The sequence below is a fragment of the Peromyscus maniculatus genome, chromosome 16 (genome assembly GCF_049852395.1).
Source record: "Peromyscus maniculatus bairdii isolate BWxNUB_F1_BW_parent chromosome 16, HU_Pman_BW_mat_3.1, whole genome shotgun sequence".
NCBI lineage: Eukaryota > Metazoa > Chordata > Mammalia > Rodentia > Cricetidae > Peromyscus > Peromyscus maniculatus.
The window spans coordinates 49,083,889-49,111,775 of NC_134867.1; the positions used below are offsets into that span (position 1 = coordinate 49,083,889).

The 27,887-nt window shown below is 38.1% G+C and overlaps 1 protein-coding gene across 4 annotated transcripts in view; it reads left to right on the plus strand.

Moving 5' to 3' along the window:
- Stxbp5 (syntaxin binding protein 5) overlaps window positions 1-27,887 on the plus strand; it is a 133,743-nt gene that overhangs the window by 85,113 nt on the left and 20,743 nt on the right. For 2 of the 4 annotated variants that reach the window (XM_006984440.4, XM_076552783.1), the window contains exons 15-19: window positions 284-504; window positions 948-1,126; window positions 12,158-12,283; window positions 13,635-13,786; window positions 19,710-19,775. In XM_006984440.4, coding sequence (XP_006984502.1) covers window positions 284-504; window positions 948-1,126; window positions 12,158-12,283; window positions 13,635-13,786; window positions 19,710-19,775 — 744 coding nt within the window. Of the gene's footprint in view, window positions 1-283; window positions 505-947; window positions 1,127-12,157; window positions 12,284-13,634; window positions 13,787-19,709; window positions 19,776-24,388; window positions 24,449-24,550; window positions 24,599-27,887 lie in introns of all 4 variants that reach the window. The other 2 variants (XM_006984439.4, XM_016002943.3) reach the window with 2 other exon arrangements.

Consider the following 27,887-nt stretch of genomic DNA (forward strand, 5'->3'; position numbering starts at 1 on the left):
GCATTTCTTGATGTAGATATCTGCTGTTGTCTTTGCTGGGTGCTTGTTTCAGTCTTTGCTCACTGTTGCCCACTCTGGATCCTAGCCAGGTGTTGCACCTGTGGGGTTGCTAAATCCCAGTAAAATATGGAGGCTGTTGGTCCCTGATAGAGGGAGATTTATGGGTTGGTAGAGAGTCACAAAAACAAAAAAAAAAATGAACAAGGAATAATTGAAAGGAGTGGTAGAGAAGAATTAACAATTTTGAGGTTTCAGCTAAATTTTGTAATATACTTTCTTCTAGTAACTCTACAAGTACTGTATAAATTAAAAACGTCTAAAGTGTTTGAAAAGTCAAGAAGTAAAGATGACAGACCGAACACGGACATTGTAGATGAAGATCCATACGCCATTCAGATCATCTCCTGGTGCCCAGAGAGCAGAATGCTGTGCATAGCTGGAGTGTCAGCGCATGTCATCCTTTATAGATTCAGCAAGCAGGAAGTGGTGACAGAAGTCATCCCGGTAATCACCTCTTAACAGTTTTCTTCTCAGTTGTCTGATATTTTTAAGCTTTTGAAAATTATTTAATAAACAGTTTACTATTGCTTTTGCATAAAAATTTAAAAGCACTTTAGTATTTATATCACTATCTGTTTTGTGAAAATAGCATTTTTACATATACTTTAATGGACTATCTGAATCTTTAAGTATATTATGCCTTTTGTTTAAGGAATGTCAACTTATTGGTATTCCATACATTCTAAAACCATGATGCATATGTGTGTACATGTATGAACTCCCACCCATACACACAAGTTTTTAAAAGTTGAGTCAAAAATCTTTTTTTCTTTTGTCTCTAGAAATATAGTCCTTTTTTTTAACTTTTAAAAATATTCTTTCTGGTTCATTATAATACAGGAGTTTTAATTATTAGGAATAGGTAAACAGCCATTCTTTTATGACAGATGCTTGAAGTTCGACTGTTATATGAAATAAATGATGTGGAAACGCCAGAGGGTGAGCAGCCGCCACCTTTGTCCACCCCCGTGGGCAGCTCCAACCCTCAGCCCATTCCTCCTCAGTCTCATCCATCCACCAGTAGCAGCTCATCTGATGGGCTTCGTGATAATGTACCTTGTTTAAAGTAAGTTGCAAAACATTAGGTCTGTTTTATATGTTATCTCTTAATTTAAAAAATAATAATCATTAGTACATCTATGATGGCATTTTCCTGCAAGAATGGGTATTCTTGTGTTTGGCTGTGGTTAACTGAGCTTGTATTTATGGTATAAGAACAATGGTAATTCTATAGTGTTACACCTAATATTACCAAGGTTTAAAATAATAAGGTAGGATGGCTGTGGGTCACCCTGTATGTATCACTACACCTTCACATCTAGCCATGATTTCATCCTGGACTTAGATTTAATGTGGTTTATGTTCATTCTCTTCTCTGAACTCTGAAAATTCTGCTTCTTTTCATCTTTACTTTGGATTCAGTGTTCTCATACTTTATTTTATGCTTTCCTGAATCTTAACATCACTTTATCTTTACGTAAAAGACTTTACTTTGTATCATTTTAAGAGCATACTAGTTGATTCAGGGATAAATTGGATGTACTTTTACTTTAATTTTTTATTCAGTTTCTGTTTTTGAGTGATTAAGTTCTTCAGAGGTTATAGAGAAATAAAGTGATGAGGAAAGAATTAAAATCATTGGATTACATAAAGACTGGGTGATTCAATGTGTTACATAGAAAACAACGAAAATCATGATGGGGGCAGAAGTGGATGGGTTCAAAGTGGAGAGGGTGACAAGACAGCATGTGTGCTCAGTAGAGAAATAGGCTTTGTGTTGCTTTTACGGTAGAGCAGCTGAAATCGCTTCTCTAGTGCATATGTGGTGGTTAGAATGTTGATTTAGTAAAAAAGCCACTCCTCAAATAAGGCAAACAGACATTAAAATAAAAAAAGAAAAAAATCACAATCATGTTTTTAAAGATTCATTTATTTTATTTTATTTTATTATTTTATTTTATTATTTTATTTTATTTTATTTTATTTTATTATTTTGTGTGTTGATATTTTGCCTGCATGTGTGTCTATGTGAGGGTGTCAGATTCCCTGGAACTGGAGTTACAGACAGCTGTGAGCTGCCATCTGGGTTCTGGGAATTGAACCCAGGTCCTCTGGAAGAATAGCCAGTGTTCTTAACACCTGAGCCATCTCTCCAGCTCCTACAGTTCTCTTTTAAGTACATGTTTTACAGAATTTTTTCCTATATTCTCAAAATCTTGAGAGTATGGATTTGAACGAGTGATTCTCCAGCAGGGATGATCTTGCCTGTTTCAGGATATGCCCTAGTGTCTGGAGACAGTGTTAGTTTCCCAGCAGGGGCTGGGGCTGCTGTTGAGGTTGAGTTGGTAGACTTGGTAGACAGGGCCTGAGATGAGGCTCAGATCTACAGTGGACATGGCAAAGAATTGCTTCCTTCAAAATGCAGGAGTCTCAAAGGTCTCAAGCTGGCTTCTTCCCTTCCTTCCCATGTTACTTTTCCTCTTCTATGCTTCCCCCTCTCTTTCTTGCTTCCTCCCACCTTCTCGTTATCTCACACTTAGAAACACACCTCTCCTTTTAGCTATACTTCTAGCATATATTATCTAAAACAAAACTTACAATACAGATTTATAGTTTTGCTATTTTTTAAGGACACAATACTACTTTAACACTAAATTTTAAAATGTTACTACAATTATTTCATTTTTTTAGATTTTGTTAATTTTATAGATGGATAAAATATATTTATTATGGATATTAGTAAAATAGTTCCATATTTCCTCAGTTTTATCAATTATGTGAAGTAATGTTTTAGCATATTTAGCACAATGTTATCACATAAAAATGTGAGATAATTTTGTCATCTTCAACAAAATTAGAATACTTTAACTTGGACTTTAGCACTACTTATGCCTCTAAATGTTCATAAGCTTAATATTCAACAGTCTGAAACATGAGATCAGTTTCCTCCTGAGGAATAATCACTGTCAATGTATGGCTTTCCCATACCAAGAGGCTAGGAAATATTTATAACAAGAAATGCAGTGCTCTCAAACCAGAGTTACAAGACTTCTTGCCTTGGCTCCCCAGATAAAAATGAAAAGCAGGTCCAATGAGCGAGTCTTTGTCCTCTGATTTTGCTTAGGTAAGTGTTTTTCCACTGTTTGTACTGACAGGAAGGACAAGGAGAATAAGTAAGTTAATTACCAAAAACAATTAAAACCTCCAGCCAGAGCCTGGAAGTCCAAATCCATTTAAGATACACTGTTTCTGGAACTGAGTTTTCAGTACTGTCCACAGGCTTGAGGCTATGGATAGCCATCGTTATTGTCTGACATTTGTATCTATGGTGAGATGTATTGACTTCTAATCTGCAAGTATTTAGTAGAATGTCGCTTAGTATAGCAATTTCTTTTCAATTCAGATTTCAAGGGATTTTTAATGTCTAGGAAGTCTCACAAGCCAACTTGTTACTATTTAATATTCTTTGTTATTGGCATTAGCTGTTAACATTTGTATGTGGATATACTTCCCTATCCTGGACTTATATAGTAACTTAAATACATTATTTCTTAATCCTAGAAGAATTAATGTAACTGTGATTTGATAATGATGCTCTTTTTCACTTTTGAATACCATTTTAGACTTCTAGGGTATACTGTGGTGTTCTCTCCATTTTTGGAGGAGCTTCCTTTCAAGGGGTTTCTCACACTGCCCCCTCTACCTCATGTGACCAACCTGGATTTCTGTCAAGATAATGTAGTTTATGCCCTCTTCTTATCTTCACATGGAATTCAGGGAGCCCAGCTTCTTTTCTTGAAGAATATAACAACAGAACAAAATATGATTTCTAGACCTGTCCAGCGGGTAACTAATAATTGCTACATAATAGTTGCCAATCAGTGATAATAACTACAAAAAGTATTTTTAAGAAAAAGAAAATAGCAACTAAAACCCTTATGCTTTTCCATTAAATGTTATATTATTCTATGATTATTTTTTAAATATGTATTTTCAGTCTTCGAGAATCTCATACATGCATTCAATGTGCAATTCATTTCCTACTCCTCCTCTTAACCTTCCAGATCCCCCTGCAACTTTATGTCCTCTTCTTTTCTTCTTCTTTTTTTAAATGACCCATCGAGTCCAATGTCTGCTGCCCCTATGCTCATCCAGTGGATGGGCACACTGGACCATGGTCAACTTACAGGGGGAAACACCTTTAAAGAAAACTGACTCTCCTTCCTAGCTATCAGCTAGGAACACGTGCTGGAGTGTTGACTACCTTGATCTTCGGTCTGTCTTGTGCAGGCAGCCATAACTGCTGTGAGTCTTGGATCAACTGTTAACCTCTTTTGAAAACTACTCTTGTCCTAAATTTGATTAACCTGAAATCATACAGTATGGTTGCTTGGTGAATGGCAAAATTTAACTCTGTATATGTCTTTTAGACTTTTGAGCAGATCTGTAATTGCTGTATAGTGAGATGGCTGTTCTTCATTCTTAAGTTGACTGGATTTGGAATCACCCAGGAGATAGGCCTCTGAGCATGTCTGTGGGGGCATTTCTAGAGAGGTTGAACTGTGGGGGAAGACTCAGCATGGATTCAGGTTGCTGGGTCAACAGAAAGGGGAGGAGCAGGAACCCCGAGCACCACTACTCACCTGCCTTTACTTCCTTTCAGCCCAGTGTGACCAGCTCTGTAGCTCCCACAGCCATGTCACCCTGCCACAGTGGAATATGACCCCTAGAGCAGTGAACCTAAGCAAACCTTCATTCTCCCAGCAGCCTTTGTCACAACAGTAAGGAAAAGAGCAGAGAGTCGCCGCCAGGAAGTGGAGTCCTGCTGTATGTAAGAAGGCTGGCTGTGTGGCTGTTGGGCCCTTTGAACCAGTGTGTTAGAGGAAGGTGAAGGATTTGGAGCCATCGGCCACAGAGGCCCTAGAAAACTCTAAGCAGAGCTAAGGGGCTGTTCTTATAAGCGTTTGGAATACAAGCACTCAGACAGAAATTCAGCCAGGAAAGACTTCATAATCAAGGAAAGTTAAGACTATACCAGGAGCTGGGCCAGAGACCATTCATGTTATAGTCCGGCACAGAATCTGTCTCCATTCTGTGTGCTGAAAATTTAAGGGAGGCTGAATTTAAAATAGAAGCCTACATTGTTTGACATAAATAATTAAAACAGACTAATAAATGATGTCATGATTGTGGAATGACCACTGTTCTTACTCTATTCTAAATTGGAGCAAAAAGATAAGGATAATATGCAGTTTGGTAGGAAAGGAGTAAGAGAAAGTAGCTGGAATTGTTGAAGAATTACTTCAGCTAAAGAGAATCTAGTCTTCTCTGCTGGCATAATCAGGAAGGTTCCCTGTAAGTAAGACTTCCATTCCCACGAAAGACTCCAACTTATATAAGTGAAAATTCATTTGAAAGGAGGACCCTGAGCTGAAAATGCCACTGAAGGGGCTTTCTGTTCAAAAACCACCGAGGGAAGTATTTCCCTAGGTTTTATATGCAGAAGGCATTCTGATAAAAAAAAAAAGGGGAAGACTATATCCCCAAATAGCAACATCATTCATTTGGTGTTGATGTTGCAGGCATGCAAAATCCAAAAGTTAAAGGATCATGGAAGATTGCACCAAGGCTCCATGAAACCACTTAAAGCCAGGCAGTTATGTGAATGACAAGCTGTCCAAGGTGAATCTTAAGCTGCAGTAGAGATACCAATGTATTAGAGATGCCAGGGCTATGTGATAATACACCAGGATAGGATACAGGTCTAGAGTAGAACTGGACCAAGGAAGAAGCTACATGTTTCACAGTTGGCAGAACTGAAGGGGTGGGTTCCTGGGCATGCCGGGGTCCAGATGATGCTAGCACAAGCCCTAGATGCCAGACATGAATCTTCAGGGTTTGACAGTTCTTCAAGGATTTCGTATTGCTTTGATATTTCTTGTTGCTTCCTATTCCTTGCTTTTGGAATGGGAATGTTTACAGTGTCGTTGTACTTTGGAAGTATGCCTCTTTTTATTTCCTTTGTTTACAGGGATTCACCAGCCTATAAGTCTCAAGTATCAGAAGAGACTTTAGACTTTGAGCTTTAGAACATTGTTAGAACTATTAAAATTTGTGGCAATGAGGTGCATCAATTACAGATAAACTAAATTCACTTTGTGTTGTCAGATAGTCATGGGTCTTTGAGGACCAGAGTGAATGTTTTCAACCTTCCTAATGCTGTGACCCTTTAATACAGCTCCTTATGTTGTGGTGACCCCCAACCATACAATTATTTTATTGCTACTTCATAACTAATTTTGCTACTGTTATGAATCATAATGTAAATAAACATCTGATATGTGGCCCCTCTGAAAGGGTCGTTCAACCCCCAATGGAGTTGCAACCCACAGGTTGAAAACTGCTGTTATATTTAAAGTGATTATATCCAGATGTCACAATAACAAATAGATTTGTCACAATTAATCTTTTATTGGAGCATGACTGCATTAAAAGTCACTGAGACTGACCTCTAAGAGTGTGGGCGTTTCCAGAAAGGCTTACCTTACTTAAGTGTCTTCATCCCATGGAAATGGGAAAAAGAAAAAGAAACAGCCAGCTGAGTACCACCACTTATCTTCCTATCTCTGCTCCGAGTCCAAATGCAGGGTGACCTGCTGCTTGGTGTCTTTCTTATCCTGATGGACTGTATCCACTCCCTCAAGACCCCAAACAAATCCTTCCCTCCTGTAATTGCCTTTGTCTTCTCTTGTCAGAGTGACAAGAACAGCAGCTAACACATGGAGTCTGACTAATGTTCTGAGTTACTTGGAAGACTTTGTTTTCTGGAGTGACCACTAAGACATTGGCCTCACATAAAGTAGAACTGTTAATTCATCTTACTTTGAGACTGTAAACATTTTATCCTACAGCTCCTTTTGTAAACAACATTTGGCATTAAGAAGTAAACTGCCCTATCACTTTATCATATGACTGGGGAAGTTCAAGCTTTTTCACTTTGGAAACATGCCTAAGACATTCATCCAGAATCGGACCACCCAGAACAAAATCTGACCTCACAGAACCTTGGTGTCTATGAGGCCATTCAATAATTTTACTGTTCTTTTCCCATCAATATTCTTCAGCACATTAATAAATAAAATATTTTCCAAGTAATGATTTATGACAATACCCTAATGTCTGATGAAGCCAGTCATTTCAGCTAGCACGAGAGCCTGGTGGGTCTGCTGATGCTAAGCTGTCTCAGAAGGCTGACCTGATCATACAGCAGGACCAGGACAAGAGGCCCTGGGCTCACTTGATCCAGTGCAGACAGTGGGAGGGGAAGTAAGCATGCCTCATTTTCCCCTTCTTACTTGATCTATAAGGTACTCCACCTTGCCCAGGGTAGAAGTAGAAAGTAGGTGTTGAGAGCATCAAGATTTCTACCTGAGCAACATCAGGCTATGTGAAAATTTTTTCTGCTGACTTAATTGAGCCAGGGTGTAGGTGTGGGAACATCAGGGGTTGTGTGTTAGTGTGGGGGTTATATCTAAGTTTTGTATGTCTGGTGTTTTTGTTTTTATTTCTTCACCAAGTGAATAGAAATTCCTACTAATCTTAGTGTAAGATATATTTGCATATCAAAACATAAGTTTAAACTGCAATAGAGTTTTAAAACCTGATTTTTTTTAAAAAAAAGTATAGATTAACCATGTTAAAGTATATCATAAAGTAATGACTCTACTGATAAAATTCAGGTCATTTAGATCACTGGTTTCTGGCTGTCAGTAGGATACCCAAGCATGTATGGAGAAAATATAAAAATAAAGATGCATAATAGCCAGTTCCTTTCTTTGCAGTTTCATTTCTTTAGAGACAATGTCTAACACTGTAGACCAGGCTGACCTTGAACTCATGATCCTCCTGCCTCATTCACTTAGCCATATTTTACAATTAACATTTGTATACTTTTTAAGTATTTTAGTACTGTATTAACAAACTAAGTTTCAGTGAGTGTCATAATCCATATTCAGGCCTATTTTAAAGAAAGAAAACTAATCTTTTAGTAGAATATTCTATCAGCAATGAAGTAGTACACATCTTAGGGACATTTGACTAAACTGTATGTATTTATTCCTGACATTTATTTGAGTTACAAGGAGTTTTAGTTAAACCCTACTTAGCCCCTTTTAGTAATCTTCAGGTAAATGCAAGTATTGATTAACTTTATATTGTTTTGGTCTGCAGTCCCAAAGACAAATTTCTAAAAGGATCAAATAAAACAAGAATTGGTTGAAATACAATTAATCACGAGATCTTGTTTCTCATGCACAAGGCTGCTGTGACCTGCACAGCTTTGGGAATGAGCTGCCGGGGGTAACAAAGAATGAAGAAACAATAGACTCACATACAGAAAAGTTGGGATCCGAATTCCACCCACAGCTGGAACACTCTGCTTTACATACAGCTCCATGAGAATGCGGTTCTGCTAATATCCATAGGGGACTCTGTGGGGCGCTGTCTCAGGCTGCAGTCCTCCAGGAGGAGGAAGCTATGTTTTTCTCAAGTGCTTGTACTAAGCATCCACACCTGACCAGGGAAAGGTCTTGCCCTTCTCATGGGTCTGAGGCATCGGGGTCCTTAACACGGCACAGCTCATGTCAGCAATATACATTCACTCAGGAGTTCATCTGCTTCGCACAAAGTGTTCTGGTACATCATTGAGTATTTTTTAGAGAAATATTTTTAAAGCTGTTTTATTTGTCCCTTTTACCAATCCATTTTTTTTACTTAGCTATTGTAAGTGTCCTTTTGCAAAAAAACTTGTCCAAACAATTGTTTTAAAATTGTGACACTTCCAAATATCATTTTAACATTTTTAAATGTATTTGTACAAATTGTGGAACTTTTAATAAAGGTTTTACAGCTTATCTTTAACAAGTAGGGAAGTTGAGTATATTTAAAATATTAAAAGTATAACTTTAACAGTTGTAGACAAAAATTTATCAGTCCTTCCCACTTTCTATTTTTAAAACCTAACTTCTGTCATTTCTTCTTTTATTACATTTACTTATTTGTGTGGGGGGAGGGTGTGGACATGCACACAACCATGCACACGTGGGCACATGAACGTGCTACAGCAAGCACAGCGGTCACAATGATCGTGGGAGTCATCCTCGCCTTCCACATGTGGGTCACGGGCATCAGGGTCAGGTGTCTGAGTTTTCCACAAGCGCCGTAACTTGCTGAGCCAGCTTGGTGATTCGTCCCATTCTGTTATTTCTTAACCAGGCTTCTGATTAGTCATTTGATTTTTATTCTTGGGGTGGACCTGAATTTTCCACAAAGGCAAGAATTCTACTACCTAAATATCCCCCCCAGCTAGCCCAGGTTTCTAGGACTTTTAAAAAAATATATATATATGAATTAGAGATTTTGTATCAGATTAGTATTTAGAAGAGTTTTTGGTTTGTTATTTTCTTTTTCTTTTTTTTTTTTTTGGATTTTTTGAGACAGGGTTTCTCTGTGTAGCTTTGCGCCTCTCCTGGAACTCATTTGATAGCCCAGGGCTGGCCTCGAACTCACAGAGATCCACCTGGCTCTGCCTCCCAAGTGTTGGGATTAAAGGCGTGTGCCACCACCGCCCGGCTGGTTTGTTATTTTCTTAATTACTTTTTTCACTTCTCAGCAAAGTGAAGTTTTGAAAAGATTTATTTTGTGTTTGATTTATTGTGTGGGTTGGTGTTTGTGTGTTTCTGTGTACACATGAGTATGGATGCCTGTGAAGTCTAAAAAATGATGTTTGATCACCTGGAGCTGGAATTATAGACAATGCCAGCTGCCTGGCATAGGTCCTGTGGACTGAACAGTGGTCCTTTGCAAGAGCATCAAGTGCTCCTAACTGCTGATTCACCTCTCAGTCCCATGCAAGGAGTTCTGTGTATCATCACAAGTCTTACATGTAGCCTTCATATGCTTATAAAATGACTACTGTAAGACCTGCTCCTGTTCTTTGGAACCTCATCCAGTATGCACATTCTGTATGCCAGGCACAAGGAGTGCTTCCTCGAGGCTTGCCCTCTTGCCTAATTCAGAAAAGAATAGCCAGCTGCATTTGGACTCTCAGCCTGTCTTGTGTCAAGGCTGCCTTTGGGCAAGACGCCTCAATTGTCATTTTAGTTCCTCAACACCAGCAAGTAGAAGGGGTTGTTGGTCAGTTTCCTCAAAAGTATCAAAAACTCTCTCTCAGTAGAGTACAGCTCTGAGGGCCTACAAATGTTGTGTAAGCAGAGGTGACTCCAGTTCAGTTCCTATTACACGTGTGTGCAGTGACTCATTCTCCCAGTAGTCTTGACAACCAACTCTCACCCCTTTCTTAGTCAGCACATTGCTAACAAGTGTCATAGTCCTTGTCGCTACACAAGTACCAACAAAATTATTCCAAGGTGTTCGTGTCTCCTAGTGTGGTTTCAGGCTGTTCAACAGTGAGTAGTCTTCTTTCTGTCCTTTATACTCTGTCATTCCAAGGCAGAAGCCAAAGAATTGTTGGAAGACTGGACTTTGCAAGAGTTTGTGCAATCTAAGTCACCCTCAGCTTAAAATGTAGCTACCCATGCAAGTAAATTGCTCTAATTGCCGGGCAGTGGTGGCACATGCTTTTAATCCCAGCACTCGGGAGGCAGAGCCAGGCAGATCTCTGTGAGTTCGAGGCTAGCCTGATCTACAGAGTGAGATCCAGGACAGGGACCAAAGCTACACAGAGAAACTCTGTTTTGAAAAAACAAAAAATAAAAAAAACTGCTCTTATTGTTTAAATATATTTATTGCACATGAAGTTTGCTGATACAGACAAGGCAAGTGTTACATCCAAATATTCCTCAGAAAGTCTCATATTTCTATAAACTCCTTACTCCCCCACTTTTCCAATATCATAGACTTAACCAATACAAGTTTAGCACAAACATATTCATTATTTGTTAGGTTTGCATATTTACTACCTGTCAGTCAAGTAGTTCTAAATATATAGATCCCTGCCATCCCCTCAAATGTACCAGATACTCCTCTGAAACTAGCCCCTCGTTACTGATGTGCCTAATGGGTTCATTTAGTGACTTTGGCCCTAGAGTTGCTGTGATATCTCCTCTCTTCGTGTGACTCGATTCAACCTCTGGTTTATTCACCTATCCAGTGAACCTTGAATACCTCCTTTGTTACAGAATATTAAAATCAGTCCAAGATTTCTGCCTTCCTCAGCTGGTGAGATGGCCCAACAGGTAAAGGTGCTTACCTTCCTGAGTGATGACCTGGGTTCAGTGCCTAGCACCTGTCTGATGGAGGGGAAGGACTGACTCCTGCAAATTGCCCTCTTTGCATGTATGTGTGTGCATCATGCACACACAGTTAAATTAGTAAATAAGTGTTAGATGATTTTGATTTATACCATCCCAAAACTTATAACCTATATCAAGTCTTACCTCATAATATATTCTAAATCTATTTTTAAAATATTATTTCATGTCAGAACAATCAAAACAACTTCCTAATTGGTCCACCTAGTCTACTGGGTCCAGCATGTATCCACAAATGAACCTTAAAATATAGAGAAGTGCTTTGTTTTGTTTTGTTTTATGTGGTAAAAAGTTACCAACCAAAAACCAGTTGTTAGTACTTATTTTTGACTTCTGTAGTGTTTTTTTTTTTTTGTGTGTGTGTGTGTGGTTTTAAGCTTTATTTTTTCATTCATTTATTTTTTTTCTTTCTGGCTTCCTGTTGCTGCTTTTGCTCATTCTTTAGCCCCCTTCCCTGTTCTTGTTCTTCCTTTCCTCTTTTCTTCCTCACTTGTTTTCCTTTCTCCCTCCTCCGTACCCGTCTCCACTTTATGTCCACAATTTGTCGGTATTTCCCTACCATCGGCACTCTGGCATGTGCTCATCTCTACAGCTAGGCTAAATACTTGTACAGCACAACATTCCAACTTTTACCTTTTAGGGAATCTAGTGTGGTTTCCTGTGTGAAATTATTCTCATGTAACTATGTACAATTTCATGTGCGAAGGGCAATCAGCTAATTGGAAATGTGTTAAAAAGCTAACGTGTCTTCCCTTTTCTTTTTTCAGAGTCAGAAGCTCACCACTTAAACAGTCTCCAGGTTATCAGACAGAGCTAGTTATTCAGTTGGTGTGGGTGGGTGGAGAACCTCCACAACAGATCACCAGCCTGGCACTCAACTCTTCCTATGGACTGTAAGTATGAGGGTTCTTCCTGTGTGGTTTTGTGTGTTGTCTTTTTTCTCAGTGTCTTTGTAGAATATCTTATATAATTTTGCATTTAAATATAAAAGTATAAATAACTTGGGCTTTATTGTAGCATCATCCAAAATGTTGCTGTGTAACTATAATTTCAATATTTTTTGCTTTATTTGGGACATGGTTTTGTTTTGAATAATTCTTGGAGGTATGTACTGTGATTAATGATAGAAAATAGTGGCCAATGCTCATTGGAGATAAAGTCAGTATATACTCTCTGTGTGTTCCTCCAGAAAAAAAATATTCTCATATTTCTCTTAAGAAACTCTAACATAAGATTTTATAAACAGATTCTGTATTTCTGAACTGTAACTGTGTCATTTTTTTTTCTGCTTCCAAAGTCAACTTGTAAAAATTTCTAAGAGTATAGCAGTAGTTTTCACAAAGTATTCTTCTATACAGAGCTGTATATGCCTGTATATATATAAAGCATTTGTTATAGTTTGTTTATTTTTAGAACCTCAGCATCACAGTAAGAAACTGCTTATGTACTGTCTGTTACAGAAGTGTTTATACACAGTCCCTGTACTTTCTATTACAGAAGTATTATGCACAGCCATGTCTTGTTTTCAGTAGCAACTATAGAGAGTCACCTGTCCTTTTGTTCCTGCTGACTCAATATCAGCTGCCAATTGCCTTAAGAGTTCTTAAAGTAAGAATCCTTTATGCACAAGAGGTCAGGTTGTGGTTCCTAAACTGTAATGAAAAAAGGATTTTGAACACCTCAAAGGGAGTCTCCCAAGACTCCCAAGACTTATACTTCCTTTTTATTCTTGACAGAGGAATTACCAGAACTTGCTCCAGCCTATATTTCCATTTTCCTAGGATCAGAAAAATAGATGTAACATCGCTTAGTATTTGTATGTGTGTGGGAGAGGGGGAGTATTTCTGATCAAGCTTCAGCTTCTGTATTAAACATTCTTATAAATAGTGCTAATGCTTGATTTAATGATATAGGTAACATCTACAGAGACATGAATAGGTCCTTGGGAAGGGCTATATACTCTGTATACCCCTGACTACACTTATCTTTAGTTTCGGGCAACTTAAGTGAATCCCCAGATCTTCTAACGCCACATGTAAGCATGCACATGCGCATGCACACACACACACACACACACACACACACACACACACACACACACACACACTTCATACACTAATAGTAAATAAAATAAATAGGAAAAGAGTTTTCTGAAAGGCCCACCATCCTATTTTCTTCAGCTTTATATTTTACATTTCTTTTAATAACTTGTTGGCACTGAGATACTTCTGCTTCCCTGGCCAGAGTGGTTTTTGGCAACTGTAACGGCATCGCAATGGTTGACTACCTCCAGAAGGCAGTGCTGCTCAACCTCGGCACCATTGAACTGTACGGCTCGAACGATCCTTACCGGAGAGAACCCCGGTCACCCCGGAAATCGCGACAACCTTCAGGAGGTAAAAAGAAGAAAAACTTCCTGAGCTTTAAAGGCTACAAATGTTCACATGCATGTGTCCCATGTGCCTGTACATGCTTCACTTAAGCAAACAACTTGTCTGATTTAAACTGTAAATGTAAACAACCAAAGACTAGCTAGAAATATGAGTCTTGTTTTGGTTTTGTGTTGCCTTTACATTTTCTTTTGTTCTTAATAATCTAGGACTGTATTTAATGTCACACGAGAACCAGTGTCACACTTCAGCCAAGGCATAACACCGGGAATATATGTCCAGGTTATTATAGAATAGAAATAGATTTCAGAGTTGTACTGTTTGGTCCCTCTAAGCCAATAATTGAGTTTGAACCATTTGATGAAAGTAATCATTCCTGTGTGAAAGTAGGCACAGAGGTGGTTTTTCATCCCTAATAATAACCATGCACAGGAAGCCTTGATTCAGCACAAGCTCAGGTTCATTAAAAAAAAAAAAATTGTTGCATGCTTTGATGTTTGCTAAGTATCTAATATTAGTAGTAACTGTTTCCATGTTGCTATCTCTTAGAACATAGAACACACATATTTCTGGCTAGGTGTCCTATACCTCTTGCCTGTATTTTGCTTCATGATATACAGCAAATAACTTTATATGCATGATATATGGGGTATATTGATGAGACCTCGAGCAATAAGTGCAGTGGGCTTGGTTTTCCTGTGGGCGCTCCCAGCTAAACCAAAGATTGAGGGGAACCCTATTTAGAGCTTGTTTCAGTCATCTGCAGAATCCTGGTGAGCATTGGAGCACTGTTTAGGGAACTGGTGTAAGCATTCTCCTCAGTCCCACGGAATTAAAGTTCTCTTTGATTCAGGGTGGGCAGAGCCATGTTCTCTAGCACCACAAATATGTACTCTTACCTACACACATACATGCATGCATACAAATCCCCCATACACACACACATAACATTTTAAAATTCTCTCAGATTCAAGTTGCTCTCAGTACATTATTGGCTAATGATAGCTACCAAGATTGTAACAGATGAGAAAACTCAGCAGAAAATAAAGATATTATTAGGCCTTTCTATCATTTTGCTTAATGGTTGGCATTTTCTTTTCAGAGTTTGTTTTGCGTTGTTTGTCTGTGAGTGCGATCATATTGTCATGTGTTATCTTCAGCAGCAGCTCTGTTTCAGCCACGGCATTCTAGCACCTGTCTCCTTTCTTCCCCCCTCCCCCCATTGCTTCCCTGAGGTTTGCGGGGTGTGACTTCTTGCATGTCCGGCCTTTCTAGCTTGTATTGTGAATCAGTGAAAACACTCCGCTCTTCCTTTCTAAGTAAGTCCTTTATGTCTTGACCGTTTTGTTGTCTGTAAGATCATTGTTTCCGTTTTCATTTTACTTTCTAACTAAAATACTTTCTGTCTAAAAGACTAAACTCATCATTTAGATTTATCTCATAACAGCGATTTAAACAATATGTCCCAACCCAACTTCTCTAAGAAGCAAAGAAAGAAATATGTATGAAAGAATGTGAAAACATTTTCATGACAGAAAAAAATTTAGACTTTACAAACTTGTACAAATCTTACTTGTCTTGAAATCAAAATATTCCCCTTTATACTTTAGAAGATTTACGTTAAATTGCTAGTAATTGACTATCCAAACTTATCTAAGGATGAGACAAGTTTTATTATACAATTAATTTTTTTTTAAATTTTACTGCATCCTACTTTATTACATAGCTAGTCCTATAATATCATTAATATTATTTGCTTCATTTCATATTGAAGACATAGATGTTTAGCATATGAGTACTATTTGAAGTTTTTATTAGGTTAAAGTATTTCACATTATAATTTTGCCTCACTTTATCATTATTTAAGGTTTCTTAAATAAAAATAAATAATAGTGTGGGATTGGGGGTGTACATCTGTGGTAGAAAGACTGCTTCATGAAAGGAAGGAAAGAAGGGTTAATTGTTTTATAAATGTTTCCAGGAATCTTATATTTGTGCATCTGGTTACAAAAATGACTTACCTATTTTTCATGTAAAATTAACTGTATAATAATTGGTATTAAAATTCTCTAATTGTATTAATATAAAAAGAATATTCTTAGCCAAGTGTTGGGGTGTATGCATACAACTCTAGGATGTGGGAAATGGGGACAAAACGATCTCTTTGAGCTCAAGGCTGGCCTGCTGAAACCCTGTCTTAACATTCAAAGCAGGCTAGTGAGTTCAAGGGGTACATTTACCCCTCCCTCCCAGCACCAGGATGACAGATATGTGCTATAGCACCTAGCTCTCTCTCTCTCCCCCTTTCCTCCCTCCCTCTCTCCCTCCCTCCCTCTCTCCCTCCCTCCCCCCTCCTCTCTCTCTCTCTCTCTCTCTCTCTCTCTCTCTCTCTCTCTCTCTCTCTCTGCAGTATGTACTTGATCTGTAGCACAAGTACCATGACACTGTTCTTCATTCTTTTATTTTGTTTGGGTTCTTTTTGCTTTTGTTTTTTGAGACAGGGTTTCTCTGTGCACTTTTGGTGCCTGTCCTGGATCTCGCTCTGTAGACCAGGCTGGCCTCGAACTCACAGAGATCCGCCTGGCTCTGCCTCCCGAGTGCTGGGATTAAAGTCATGCGCCACTGCTGCCCGGCTCTTCAACCTTTTTTAATAGGTCAGTTTGAATGGAGAATTTTATTTACCTCCAACAGATAGAGTCTATTTTGATTAGGACTCTAGGGTCACTTACAAATTTGTTTTATAAGATAAAGCATTATCATTTGAAGTTGAAAATATTAACTCTGTTATTACATTACAGTTGAATTATTACTTGAAATATGGATTGAGGCCTCATAAGGAACATTGTAAAACTGTCACAGGGATTCTAGACCTTAGGGGATACCCAAACCCATTTCAGACCCTCTGTGTATTGTGTTTTCTTGTCCATATACACTCCTGTGGTAATGTTCAGTTAGAGTCAGGCACAGTAAGGTTATCACCAGTAACCAATACTAAAGTGAACAGTTAGTATTTCTGTATTAACGTTAAGTGTGTACGGTCTCTGTCCTTGAAAATGTCTTACTGCTGTGCACTCCTCCTCCCTGTGTGCCTCCCGCAGGCATGGCACTCAGAGCAGGTTACGGGTCTTGTAGGCACATCAGCATCTGGACTTTGTGAGGTGCTTGATCACAAGCACTACAACACTGTAGTCAATAAGCAGAACTGGTCCTCTGTGACTAGTGGGTAGGTAGATACATATGAGGATGGAGTGATGATGTCTCTGGGCAGTGAAATTTCAGCACACTACCCAGAGAGGTGCCTAATTTAAAAATTAAGAATTATTTCTGGAATTTACCATTTAATATTTCAGACCAGGTTAACAGTGAGTAATTGAAATCATAGATAGTGAAATTGTAGGAAGAGGTGTTTGTGTGTGTGTGTGTGTGTGTGTGTGTGTGTGTGTGTGTGTGTGTTCAGTGTAATGGGGTTCACAGGCAGGATTGCAGAAGGAGTGCTGGCAGATGCCTTCCTTAGTGGGTAAGATTCTTGTTACCACACCTAATGGCCTGGGTTCAGTTCCCTGAACCTAAACGTGAAACAAGTGAACCACTCTCCAAAAGTTATCCTGTAACCTTTGTTATGTGCACTGTGGCATGCACTGTCACACACACACACACACACACACACACACACCTGCATATACACTGAATATAGACATGAATATAGAAGTATTTTAAAGAATGTGTAAAAAAAAAAAAGCACTTATACCAGTAAGTACTATACATAGCAATTGTAAGATTGTTATTTCATGAAATAATAGGAAGCAGATCCTGACTGGTCCCATGACATACATTGTGTGACACCTGGCTTCTTCTGAGTCTTTAATGTGCAGTCCAGTTTCTCAGCTAATCCAAACTTCCCAATAAATGCCTCTCGTGTGTGTGTGTGTGTGTGTGTGTGTGTGTGCACAAGCGCGCATGCCTGCTTGTGTTTCTATCCTACTACATTTAGTTATGGTCCTTGCATGAAAATGAGTGTAGGGAGGGTTATACTTGAACAAGTTCCATTTACCAGTTGCTAAACCAATGAGGGATATGGTCCCGTCTCCCTCAGCAACCATTAACTGCCTGTAACTCTGAAAAGAGTAATAGAGGCTCAGGATTCCCCTTGCACACCTGTGGTGGAATGCTGGTTGGCCAGTCATGTGGACTCTGCATGAGAAACTACACCGCCATGGGCTCATGGCTGCAGCAGCAATGTCATGTTCAACAGCGGCCGTTCCCAGCACTCACATCCAACCTCCCGCTCTATGTCCCTCTGCCCACTCTTCTGCAGTGTCCCTAAGCCTCGGGGGAGTTGGTGCAGATGTCCTGTTCAGGGCTGAGCACTCAAGTCACATATGCTCCACGTTATGACTAATTATGAGTCTCTCCCTTAACTGTCACCCACTGCAAAAGAAGTTTCTCTGAAGAGGCAGAGAACATTGATCTATGAGTGTAAACATAACTTTGTCTAGAAGACATTTGACACTGTATCAGGTTAGCAAAACAACAGTAGATTGCACACCACTCACACACAGACACACATACAGACACACACACACTCACATACGGACATGCACAAACAGGCTCTCACACACATTCACACATACACACACACACAAACACACACACACACACACACACACACACACACACACACGCCCCATCACTTCCCCTGGCATGGGGTTTTTATTACTTTAACAATGCGACGCATGAATTTTCTCCCATGGGGTAGGCCTCAATCTAATCAGAAAGTGGTTGATAAGGATCACCCTAAAACAGTCTTGCCAGTGGTTCGTATCACGCCTGGCAGGTCAGTACTGTAGCCCATAGCGTTTACAGCTGTGTGAGATTCTTGGTGACTTTCCCCAGATGCCTTCAAAGCACTTTCTCGTGCTATAACTGCTAGCCAGCAGAGAGGAAGCTCAGTTCTAGCTTGGTTTCTGTGCAGCCAAAGCATGTAATATGTTCAGCAAAGAAAGGCCTCATCCTCCAGCTCTGGCAGACATCATAGAGGAGCAGCAGCAACCGGCACTGTTTCGGGGCCTCTGGTGCCTTCCAGACCAACATCTCATAGGGAGGTATCCCACACATGATGCTGGCATCTTTGTGTAGTGGTCTGGCTTTGGGAGCAGCATTACCCAGTTATGCAGGGTACCTCCATTTCCATCCTTTATTATTATCACTATTGGTTTGTGGTGTAGTAGATTTCCATGTGCCTTTTTCAGACATCCTTCATTGTAGTTAATCCTGTCCCTTTACCTCCTCATAAAATACTTTGCAGTACTTCTTAATTATAATTTTGGCCAACTTATAGTATGGATCTTATATAATTTATGTAATTCATACCTACCTTGGGAGAAGTCTTTGTTAAGAGGTTTTAAAATGTGACATTATAGTTTTTAAGAGGGATACTATATAGGATAGATAATTGCAAGATTTAAAATACAAATTTAAGAGATACAAAATATTTTCATAATTATTTAAAAATATTTAAGTGATGTGTTCAAGACATACTTAAGGAAAACCACTTAGAAATTTGAGTTGAGGACTCTTGTGGTATAAAAATTGTCAAGCTCAAGTGTTTCTTCTCTCTTGGGGCAGTAAATGGAGCGTACCATGTATCTCCATATCTCTGGTGTTGTATAGATCTTAGGTCATGTCTGATCTCCTTCAAGAATAGCACATCACTTCATTAAGAAATCCTGTTTCTAAATTTTCTTGTTCAGTGGACTACAGCCACATTACTTGGAGATATTTTGTTACCAGAATGTTCCCATCCCAAGCCTCATTATTGCCATATCCGTGAATCTGTCTTTTCGTGGCTAGTAGTGAAATAGACCCTGTGAGAAGCAGGCAAGCTTGTATAAATGGGCTTGGTCTCATTTGCTCCTGATTTGTCTTCCAGCGGGCCTGTGTGATATTACTGAAGGGACTGTCGTCACGGAAGATCGATGCAAGTCTCCAACTTCCGGTAATCTGGGTTTTATTTCGTTAACAATTATGATTTAAAAAAAAAAAAGCTAAGATGGCATATCAGTATATCTTTTTATAAACACTTATAATTACATATGAGAAATATATCATCTGTCTTTCTTAAAGTCATAACTGTTTCAATAAGGGACAAGAAATGTGGCACATGCTGATTAAAAGTCCACAACTCGTGTCTGTTCAGGCTTGTATGATGGCTCAGTTAGCTTTCTTACAGTTGACTGTGCTGAATGTATTTCCTACTTAACTATTGAATGCTCTAGTTATCTCAGATCTGTGCTTCTGCATACTCCTGCAATGTGAAAAGTTGAGTTTTTTAGTTGAAAACTCAGCTTTTTGGTAATTATTAAATAATACCCATTCTAATGCTGTGACAGATTTTTTCCCCTTTTTTTGCTCCATGACTGGGATCAAACCCAGGACCTTGTACATACCAGGCAAGCCCTTTGCCAGTAAACAACACCTCCAGCCCCAAACGTTATTAAAGATTTTGATACCTGTAGTCTGAAGAAATGGACCCATAGGAAAATTTTGGCCTATTTACATTTGTTTTTCATTTTGATTGAGGTCATTTCTTGTGTATTTATGGACTTATCCAAGCAGCTCTTTTTTATTTGCAGGGTCTTTATACGGCCCATGTGTATAGTAGTATTTCACAGCAACATTATTTTTAGTACATTTGAGTATCCTTAGAAATAAAATCTTGAGTTTGTTATTGTATGAGATTGTAGTTTTGCTAGTCTTTAGTAAATTTAGCTTCATTATTTTAATTAAATTTGTTATTTTCTACCTAGGAATCTTCATTAGCTTTTCTCCTAGAATGATTTTTCTTGGCATAAGAAACACCATGTCTGGGTTTCTGTCTTTCACAAGCCATTCCACTATATTGGAAAGAATTGTAAGATGGGATGTTTCTGTTTCCACTTGATTAGCCAAGGCTGATAAAAGAAGCTTTTGTGTTTTCTTTTTACAATTTTTTTATGATTTTTGTACAAATTGATCATTTCATTTTGCAAAATTGAAGAGTGGTCAAGGGAGCTGGTCCATGGGTAAAGTGCTTGCCTTTGAGATGTGAGTTTGTCCCTCAGAGCCCACACGGAAGAGCCCAGCACAGTGCTGTGTGTTTGTAATCCCAGCACTGAGGAAGGGAAGACAAGTGGATCCCCGAAGCTTGCTGGCCACATAACTGTGCCTATGCGGCAAGTTCCAGGACAAGAGCCTCTGCCTCAGAACACAAGGGGGACAGCACCTGAGGGGTGACACCTAGGGTTGATCTTTGGCCTCCACATGTACACACACACACACACACACACACACACACACACACACACACACGTCTATTCACACAGGAATTTTGTCCTGTAAACCTCCTATTTCAATTTGCCCATTAAACTCCTAAAACGTAGAGCCACAGAAGCCACACTGCTCCCTACCCATCAGTAAAGCTATAGATGACAGGAAGGAGTTACTTCCCCTCTTGTAGGGCTGACATCTTTTTAAATTTGGAGTTAGAATTGTGTGTCTTCATTATTCCTTCCAAGTACATTCAGTTTATTTCTGCTCTTCCCACCTTTCCCACAGACCAGTCAATATAGTTGTCAGTATATTAAGGACCTGAGCACAGGAGGTGTTTTGAACATGGAACAGACCACACTTAAACTGCTACTATGTTTAGTTACATTCAGCCCAAATAAATTAGTATCTCTTTTCATACTAGGCCAAACTTTATAATGGCAGGGAGATGAAGCACTTAATAGTCACACACAATTTTAGATAAATGCAAAAGAGTAGGTAAATATAAGTATATAAATATAGACGGTACATAAATGTGTAATCTAAATCCCACCCTGGAGATCCTCAAAGTAGAGGAAACTCAAAGGCAGTTCAACATTTTAAAATTATTTTGCTTATTGGTTCATATGCAAACGCAGTATGATTTTAACATTGATGAGATGCTACATGTTTTTATTGTTTCTAACATTTCTATCAGTTTGAAATGCAGAGGTAACCTCAAGAAGACTGGTAATAAGACATGAATTCTTGATCTTAAATATAAAACCTGCAGTGTATCCAGATTAGCCTTTGCTTATGTTCAGATGATAGAATTCTGAGGAATCAAGTCTGTTCTTATTCATCAAGAAAAAGTGTTCTTTAAAAAGGCCATACTTCACAGGCAGTGATCGAGTCTAAAGCACGCTGTGGGTGTCAGTGTGCAGAGCTGAGCCCCCCCAAAGTGGCAGCTGGATGCCCTTGTCAGGCCCCTCTGGTCACTGTCCTTTTGCAACTTGGGTGTGTTTTTCTGTTATGACCGTTACTAGTATTCTATGTCGTCATGGCCTGATTATCTTACATATTTGTAATTGCATTGCCCTCATCCATTTTTACTTCCTAACTGAGAAGTAAAGGAAAGATTTATTATCATTCAGTTCTCTTACTAGCAAATTAGAGGCCAATGATAAAAATGGATTAAATTAATTTGAGGTGACTCAAAAAAGTCACAGTTTTCTTTTTCTTAATTTATTTGCTTTTGGTACTTTGAGAACAGGCTTGGCTAACCTGGAACTCGCTGTACAAACTAGGTTGGGCCCTGCCTCCTCTGTGCTGAGATTAAAAGTGACCACACCCAGCTTTTTTTTTTTTAATTGTTTGCAATAGCATGAAAACTACAAAAATACTTGTCTGAATTACTTACAATCAGATAGGGTATAAATAAGTAAAATTGTTAAGTAGCACATAATAAATTATTAAAAACAATACTTAATATTTTAATAGTTAGCGTTTGTAGGAGAGGGAACTATGTATAAAAGTGAATGGAAAGTTGAAATGAGTCCCTTATAAGTACTAAGAAAAGATAGGTATTTTAAAAGTGTAAGTGCCCATCTGCCTTCTGCCAAAACTGATGGATGCATTGACCAAAACTTATGCATACAATGGAGAAAACTGAGAATCTTTTAAATCTTGTAACCAAAATAGCCGGCTGTTCAGCTAATTATTACAAAAGCTCTTTTCAGAACATGTGTCAAAACATGTTAGAGCGTTTCCCTTTCCATTTATTTTAAAATAAGCCAGTGGTCTGTCTGAAGCTGACGTCAGTGCAGCATGTTAGGTACCTTAGGAGCAAGTGGAAGTGCTGACTGCAGAGACCATTACTTCAGGGAACTGCGACCATTTCACCCACCACTTTAGAAATGATGCGATCTTTTTGTAATGCATCTGCTTATATTTATATAGACATATAAAATGCTACGATGATTTTAGGAATCTGTTAGGCTATTTGAAACTGAAGATTCACACATAGCATGATATAAATGGTGGCTTTTGGTGTTTATATGTGGCCTGAAGAAAGTAAGAAGTTGTAGATATTTTATGTGTTTGTTAAATTATGGTAATCAGGTAGATGTATGCAAATAAACTTTGTAACTTGTTATATGTGATCATAACAATTACAACAACAAGTAGTAAGCATTTTCAACTACATTGCCTGTTTATGTTTAGAAAACACCAGACATTTTTCTAATATTAATATAATGGAAATACTAGCCAGCTATGACTCTGATATGAAATATATAAAATAAAGCTATTATTAATATACATTTACCATAAATTTATGCAGCCATTTGGTACCAGAAGTGACAATATTTTAAAATATGAAGTTCCTATGGCCATTATAGTCTTTAAATGTGTTGTATTTGTATGAAAAACAGCTATCTCGTTTCTGCTCTGGAACTATCCTGAGATTAGTGATGGTTTTGTGATAGTTCTATATGAGATTTGGGAGAATCTATGGATGCTGTAAACCAAAGTAATATGGATTATTCAGAGAGTAGTGTTTGCAAACCTCTGTAGGTGTGATTGGATTCTGCCCACGTTGGCAGGCTTTTCTTGGTGAGAATGTCTCTCTGGCCATAGTAAAGAAAGATGACTTTTCAGAAAGTCAAGTTCGAGGTTTTGAGTTTCTAGCTAATTCACTAAGGTTTATTATTTCTACTGGGAGTTTTTTAAGCATAAAAAGGAAAACATTTTATTTACTCTCAGTTCTTTTTTATATATTTTCTTCTAGCAGAAAAGCTTCATTCATTTAGATAATATAAACTAGTGACATCTACATGAAATACATACCAATGATCACAAATGGGGTGCAAAATAGACATTTGTTTCAGTGAGGGAAGGTCACCTGTGTATAAATTTAAAAATACCACCTAGCTAAATGGTGAATATTGTATCAGAAGTATATAAAGTATCATGCCGACTAAAATGGTGACATAATCTCTAGTTGGGAATGTGGTGAATCATTTAATCTGTGACATATGTTGAGATGTACTTCATAGTTGTCTAAACGTTACATTTCCTTTCTGACTTCTTTGACTTTTAAATAATATACAATACAACAAGATATTATGCATTAAAAATGATTAGAAATAAATGTCTATATGGTAGGGTCTGCCATAAAAGACTGTATATAACACGCTGATGGCAGTGCTGGGGTACCCTCAGACTGGGGGTCCCCAGGGCTGTAGCTGTGACTGATTGCTGTGCTGTCTCTGTGCTTGTGACTGACAGTGTCCCCTGTTCCCTCCATTGTCTTCACGTGTGTAGGTTCTTCGTCACCACACAATTCAGACGATGAGCAAAAAGGGAATAATTTTATAGAAAAGGGTATAGTATCTTTATTTTAAAATATTTTGTTTTCTTTATACTTAATTTCTTTAGTTTACTCTGAATAGATTTTGACATTTTATATTAAAATATTATTTTCAGTGAAGACCAAAAGCAGAAAGTTTTCCAAGAAGGTAGCCAGTGACCTAGGTAGGAAATAGAAGTTTTTATTTTGTTTCTAATTGTCGCTCTATGCAATGCTAACCCAACACCAGAAAATGATCTAGTGCATTGCATCTTGTGATGTTAATTTGTTATTTCTTTGCTAAATGATAATCTTCGGGCTATGTCTATTCTAAATGCATTTGGGAAATAATTCTTAAAATCAGTTAAATTGCGGTTGTGGCGCTTTCTCTGGACTTACAGTGTGAATTATTCTGTTAACTTTTATTTTTGCTTTGTTTTAAAATAAAGCAGGGTTCAATTTATGTTCTCAATACCATGCTCACACTCTCATGTTAAACTGAGAGTCAGTTTTTCCTTTATAGTTTTACTTGTATTTTTTTTTCTGCCTTTACTCCATCTCTCTCATATTTTTAAGGTCCCATATCAAGAAAATGATCTTCTAAAAGATGGCATTTTTCAGTCTGTAATCAATAACAGTGTCAGGGTATTTGGCAGTTCCGCACCAACCACTACCCCCATGCACAAATAAAAGTATTTATACTACTCTTGTTTTGTGCATATTTTGTAAGGAATGGCTCAGTCTAAGATTCCCAAAGTTTAAAGCGAAAGAAGAAATATATAACCATACTTGGAAACATAATCAAATTAGAGATTTTTTTTGGGTTATAAAAATTTGAGGGTGCTCCATAACTTTGAAAGTCTTGACTAAATAATATTATAGAAAAAGGCCTAGTTCACCTTTGACTTAACCATGAAATGTTCATTATACAGTTAATATATATATATATTTTTTTTACTTCCCCTATGTCTTTACCACATATTCCTTTGCTGTTGTTTTTCTATTTGGGGGGGGGGGGGTTAGGTATATGTGTATGTGCACCACGGGACACGCACTGAGTGTACAAGTGCATGTGTGTGCACATACTTGCACACAGAGGACAACCTGTGTGTCATTCCTCAGGTGCCATCTCCTTTTTCCTTGTTTCCTTTGTTTGGTGTTACTTTGCTGAGACAGTGTCTTTTCCTGGCCTGGAGCTAACCAAGTCACTGACCAGACTGGCTGGCCAGGAGACCCTGAGATCTCTCTCTGCCTTCTCAGCTCAGGGACTGTAAGTGCACACCCCCATGTCCAGCTATTTTGATGTGGCTTCTGGGGATAAAACTCAGGTTCTCCTACTTACAAAGGAAGCACTTGTACCAACTGAGTGATGTCACCATCCCTACTACATACTCCTTTAATCTAGTTAAAGTAGACGAGTTTCTCTGTATCTGAAAGAGTTGACTTTTCCCCGCTTCATAACCTTTAATAAATGGTTGCATTTTCAAACATTTCTACAAGAAAACCCTTGTTCTCTTAGAATTGTAAATTGAACCCTGTTTAGATGTATTAATGGTGGATGACTGTTAGCCCTCTGGTCAATCTTAAATAAGATGGTTTATTTATGGGCAAAGGGCTTTTCATCAATTATTTATTCTTTGTTGTGGTTTCATAGTAAATCTGTGGGTAATAATGATTAAATCACTTTAATCATGTACTAACTTCGCAACTAATTTCCTTTATAGCATATTGTATCCTGTTATATTCTGGTTCCATCACCACTATAGACAGAAGTTCTTTTCCACAGCAATTTCATTAAGTAACTTTTACAGTTAAATTACCTGGCCTGAAAGAATTTGCAGCTGGTTAAATTTGTTACCACATCTTCTGTCTGACTTCTTGTTCTATGACAATGTAGTTTTATTCATGTGTACCTTCCCCTTTTTTCTAGTTTTAGGGTAATGTAAATTTATTAATGTGGACCTTCCCCTTTTCTCTGCTTCAAGTAGATATGTAACTGGAAATATGTGTGTTCAGTTATTTGAAAGACTTTATGAACAAATTTGCTAGGCTAGACCACATGTTTGGAAGGACATGTCTTGGATAGTGTTTGTTTCTTCTGCATTCTACATTGTGTTTTTCTTTTTGTCATGCCAACTTGTCTAGGACCACTTCTTAGGAAATATGTTGATTTTATCCATCTTTCCAAAGTTATACTAGTATATGAAACTTACTAATTATTTTTAACCAGGAACATTTTCCTCCTCTGCAATATCTTTATTGTATATTGAATGATTTTTGTTGGGTGCCTTTCTTGATATAACAGTTTTGGTATATAGAAATAAAGCTAAACATCTCAAGGCTTTCCTTTTTCAAATGGAGTCTGCCCCGTATTCCATTGTGAAGGTCTTGTGGTTGAAATGTTCTGCATTAGATATATAACCTCTATATGTACCTCTCTACATTAGTATCTATTTTATAATAATAATTAGGATTAAAATATGCTGTTGAGAAACATGAAATGTAAATGATCTGGCTACCAGATTAATGTTTGCTGTGGAACACTTTTAATAAAAAAAAAAAAAAATACTAGGACTTGGATCTTGAGAGGTGGCTCAGCAGCAGTTAAGATTACTTATTGCTCTTGTAGAGGACATAAGTTCAGTTCCCAGCATCCACATCTGACACCCCTTTCTCACCTCCAAAGCCACTAGATATTTGCAAGCAAAGCACTCGTACACATAGAAATTGAAATATATTTTTCATCTTAAAAATAAAAACCACTAGGACTCCTTTAGTGTTGCTGGCATCCTGCATAGCACTCCCAGCCACGTCTTTAGGTGATTATGTGGGGGCCTTGTGAGTAAGAATTAGACTCACAGCTGGACTCTGATGAGAGAACTACCTTGGATCACTGACTGAATTGCATTGTTCTTAAGTTTCACGTGTTGGAGAATAATTGTTGCTGGTGCCAGAGATAGTGTGTGAGTTGCTTGAGGTGGTACAGGGTACCATTCATACTTTAGCATTATTTCTTTCTTTGAAATATTTTTTTTCCATGCAGTATATTTCGATCATGTTTTCCCTTCCCACAAGCATGGAAAATCAACCATTTTTTCTTATTTATCATTGCCTTGACAATACAGCAGAGGTAAAGGACACAAGAACAACTTTTTAGTATAATTATCTATTATGCTATCCTAGCATTGCACCAGCACTTAGTAATCTCAGGGACCGTTATTTCTGTGTTGTACAGATGAGGGGACTGAGTGTGACTCATCTGTTTGCTCCACAGCCAAACGATAAAGCCAAATGTGCACTCCAGGGGTCCAGTTCCACTGTTGGCACTGCACACCCACGTATTTACATAAATATACAGGTATAAAACATATATTATAAACATACTATGCAATTCATAAATAGATAATTTGGCTATGGCCCTATTCTGCTACACAGTAATCTGGGAGAAATGGCTTTTAATTAAATTCTGTGTGT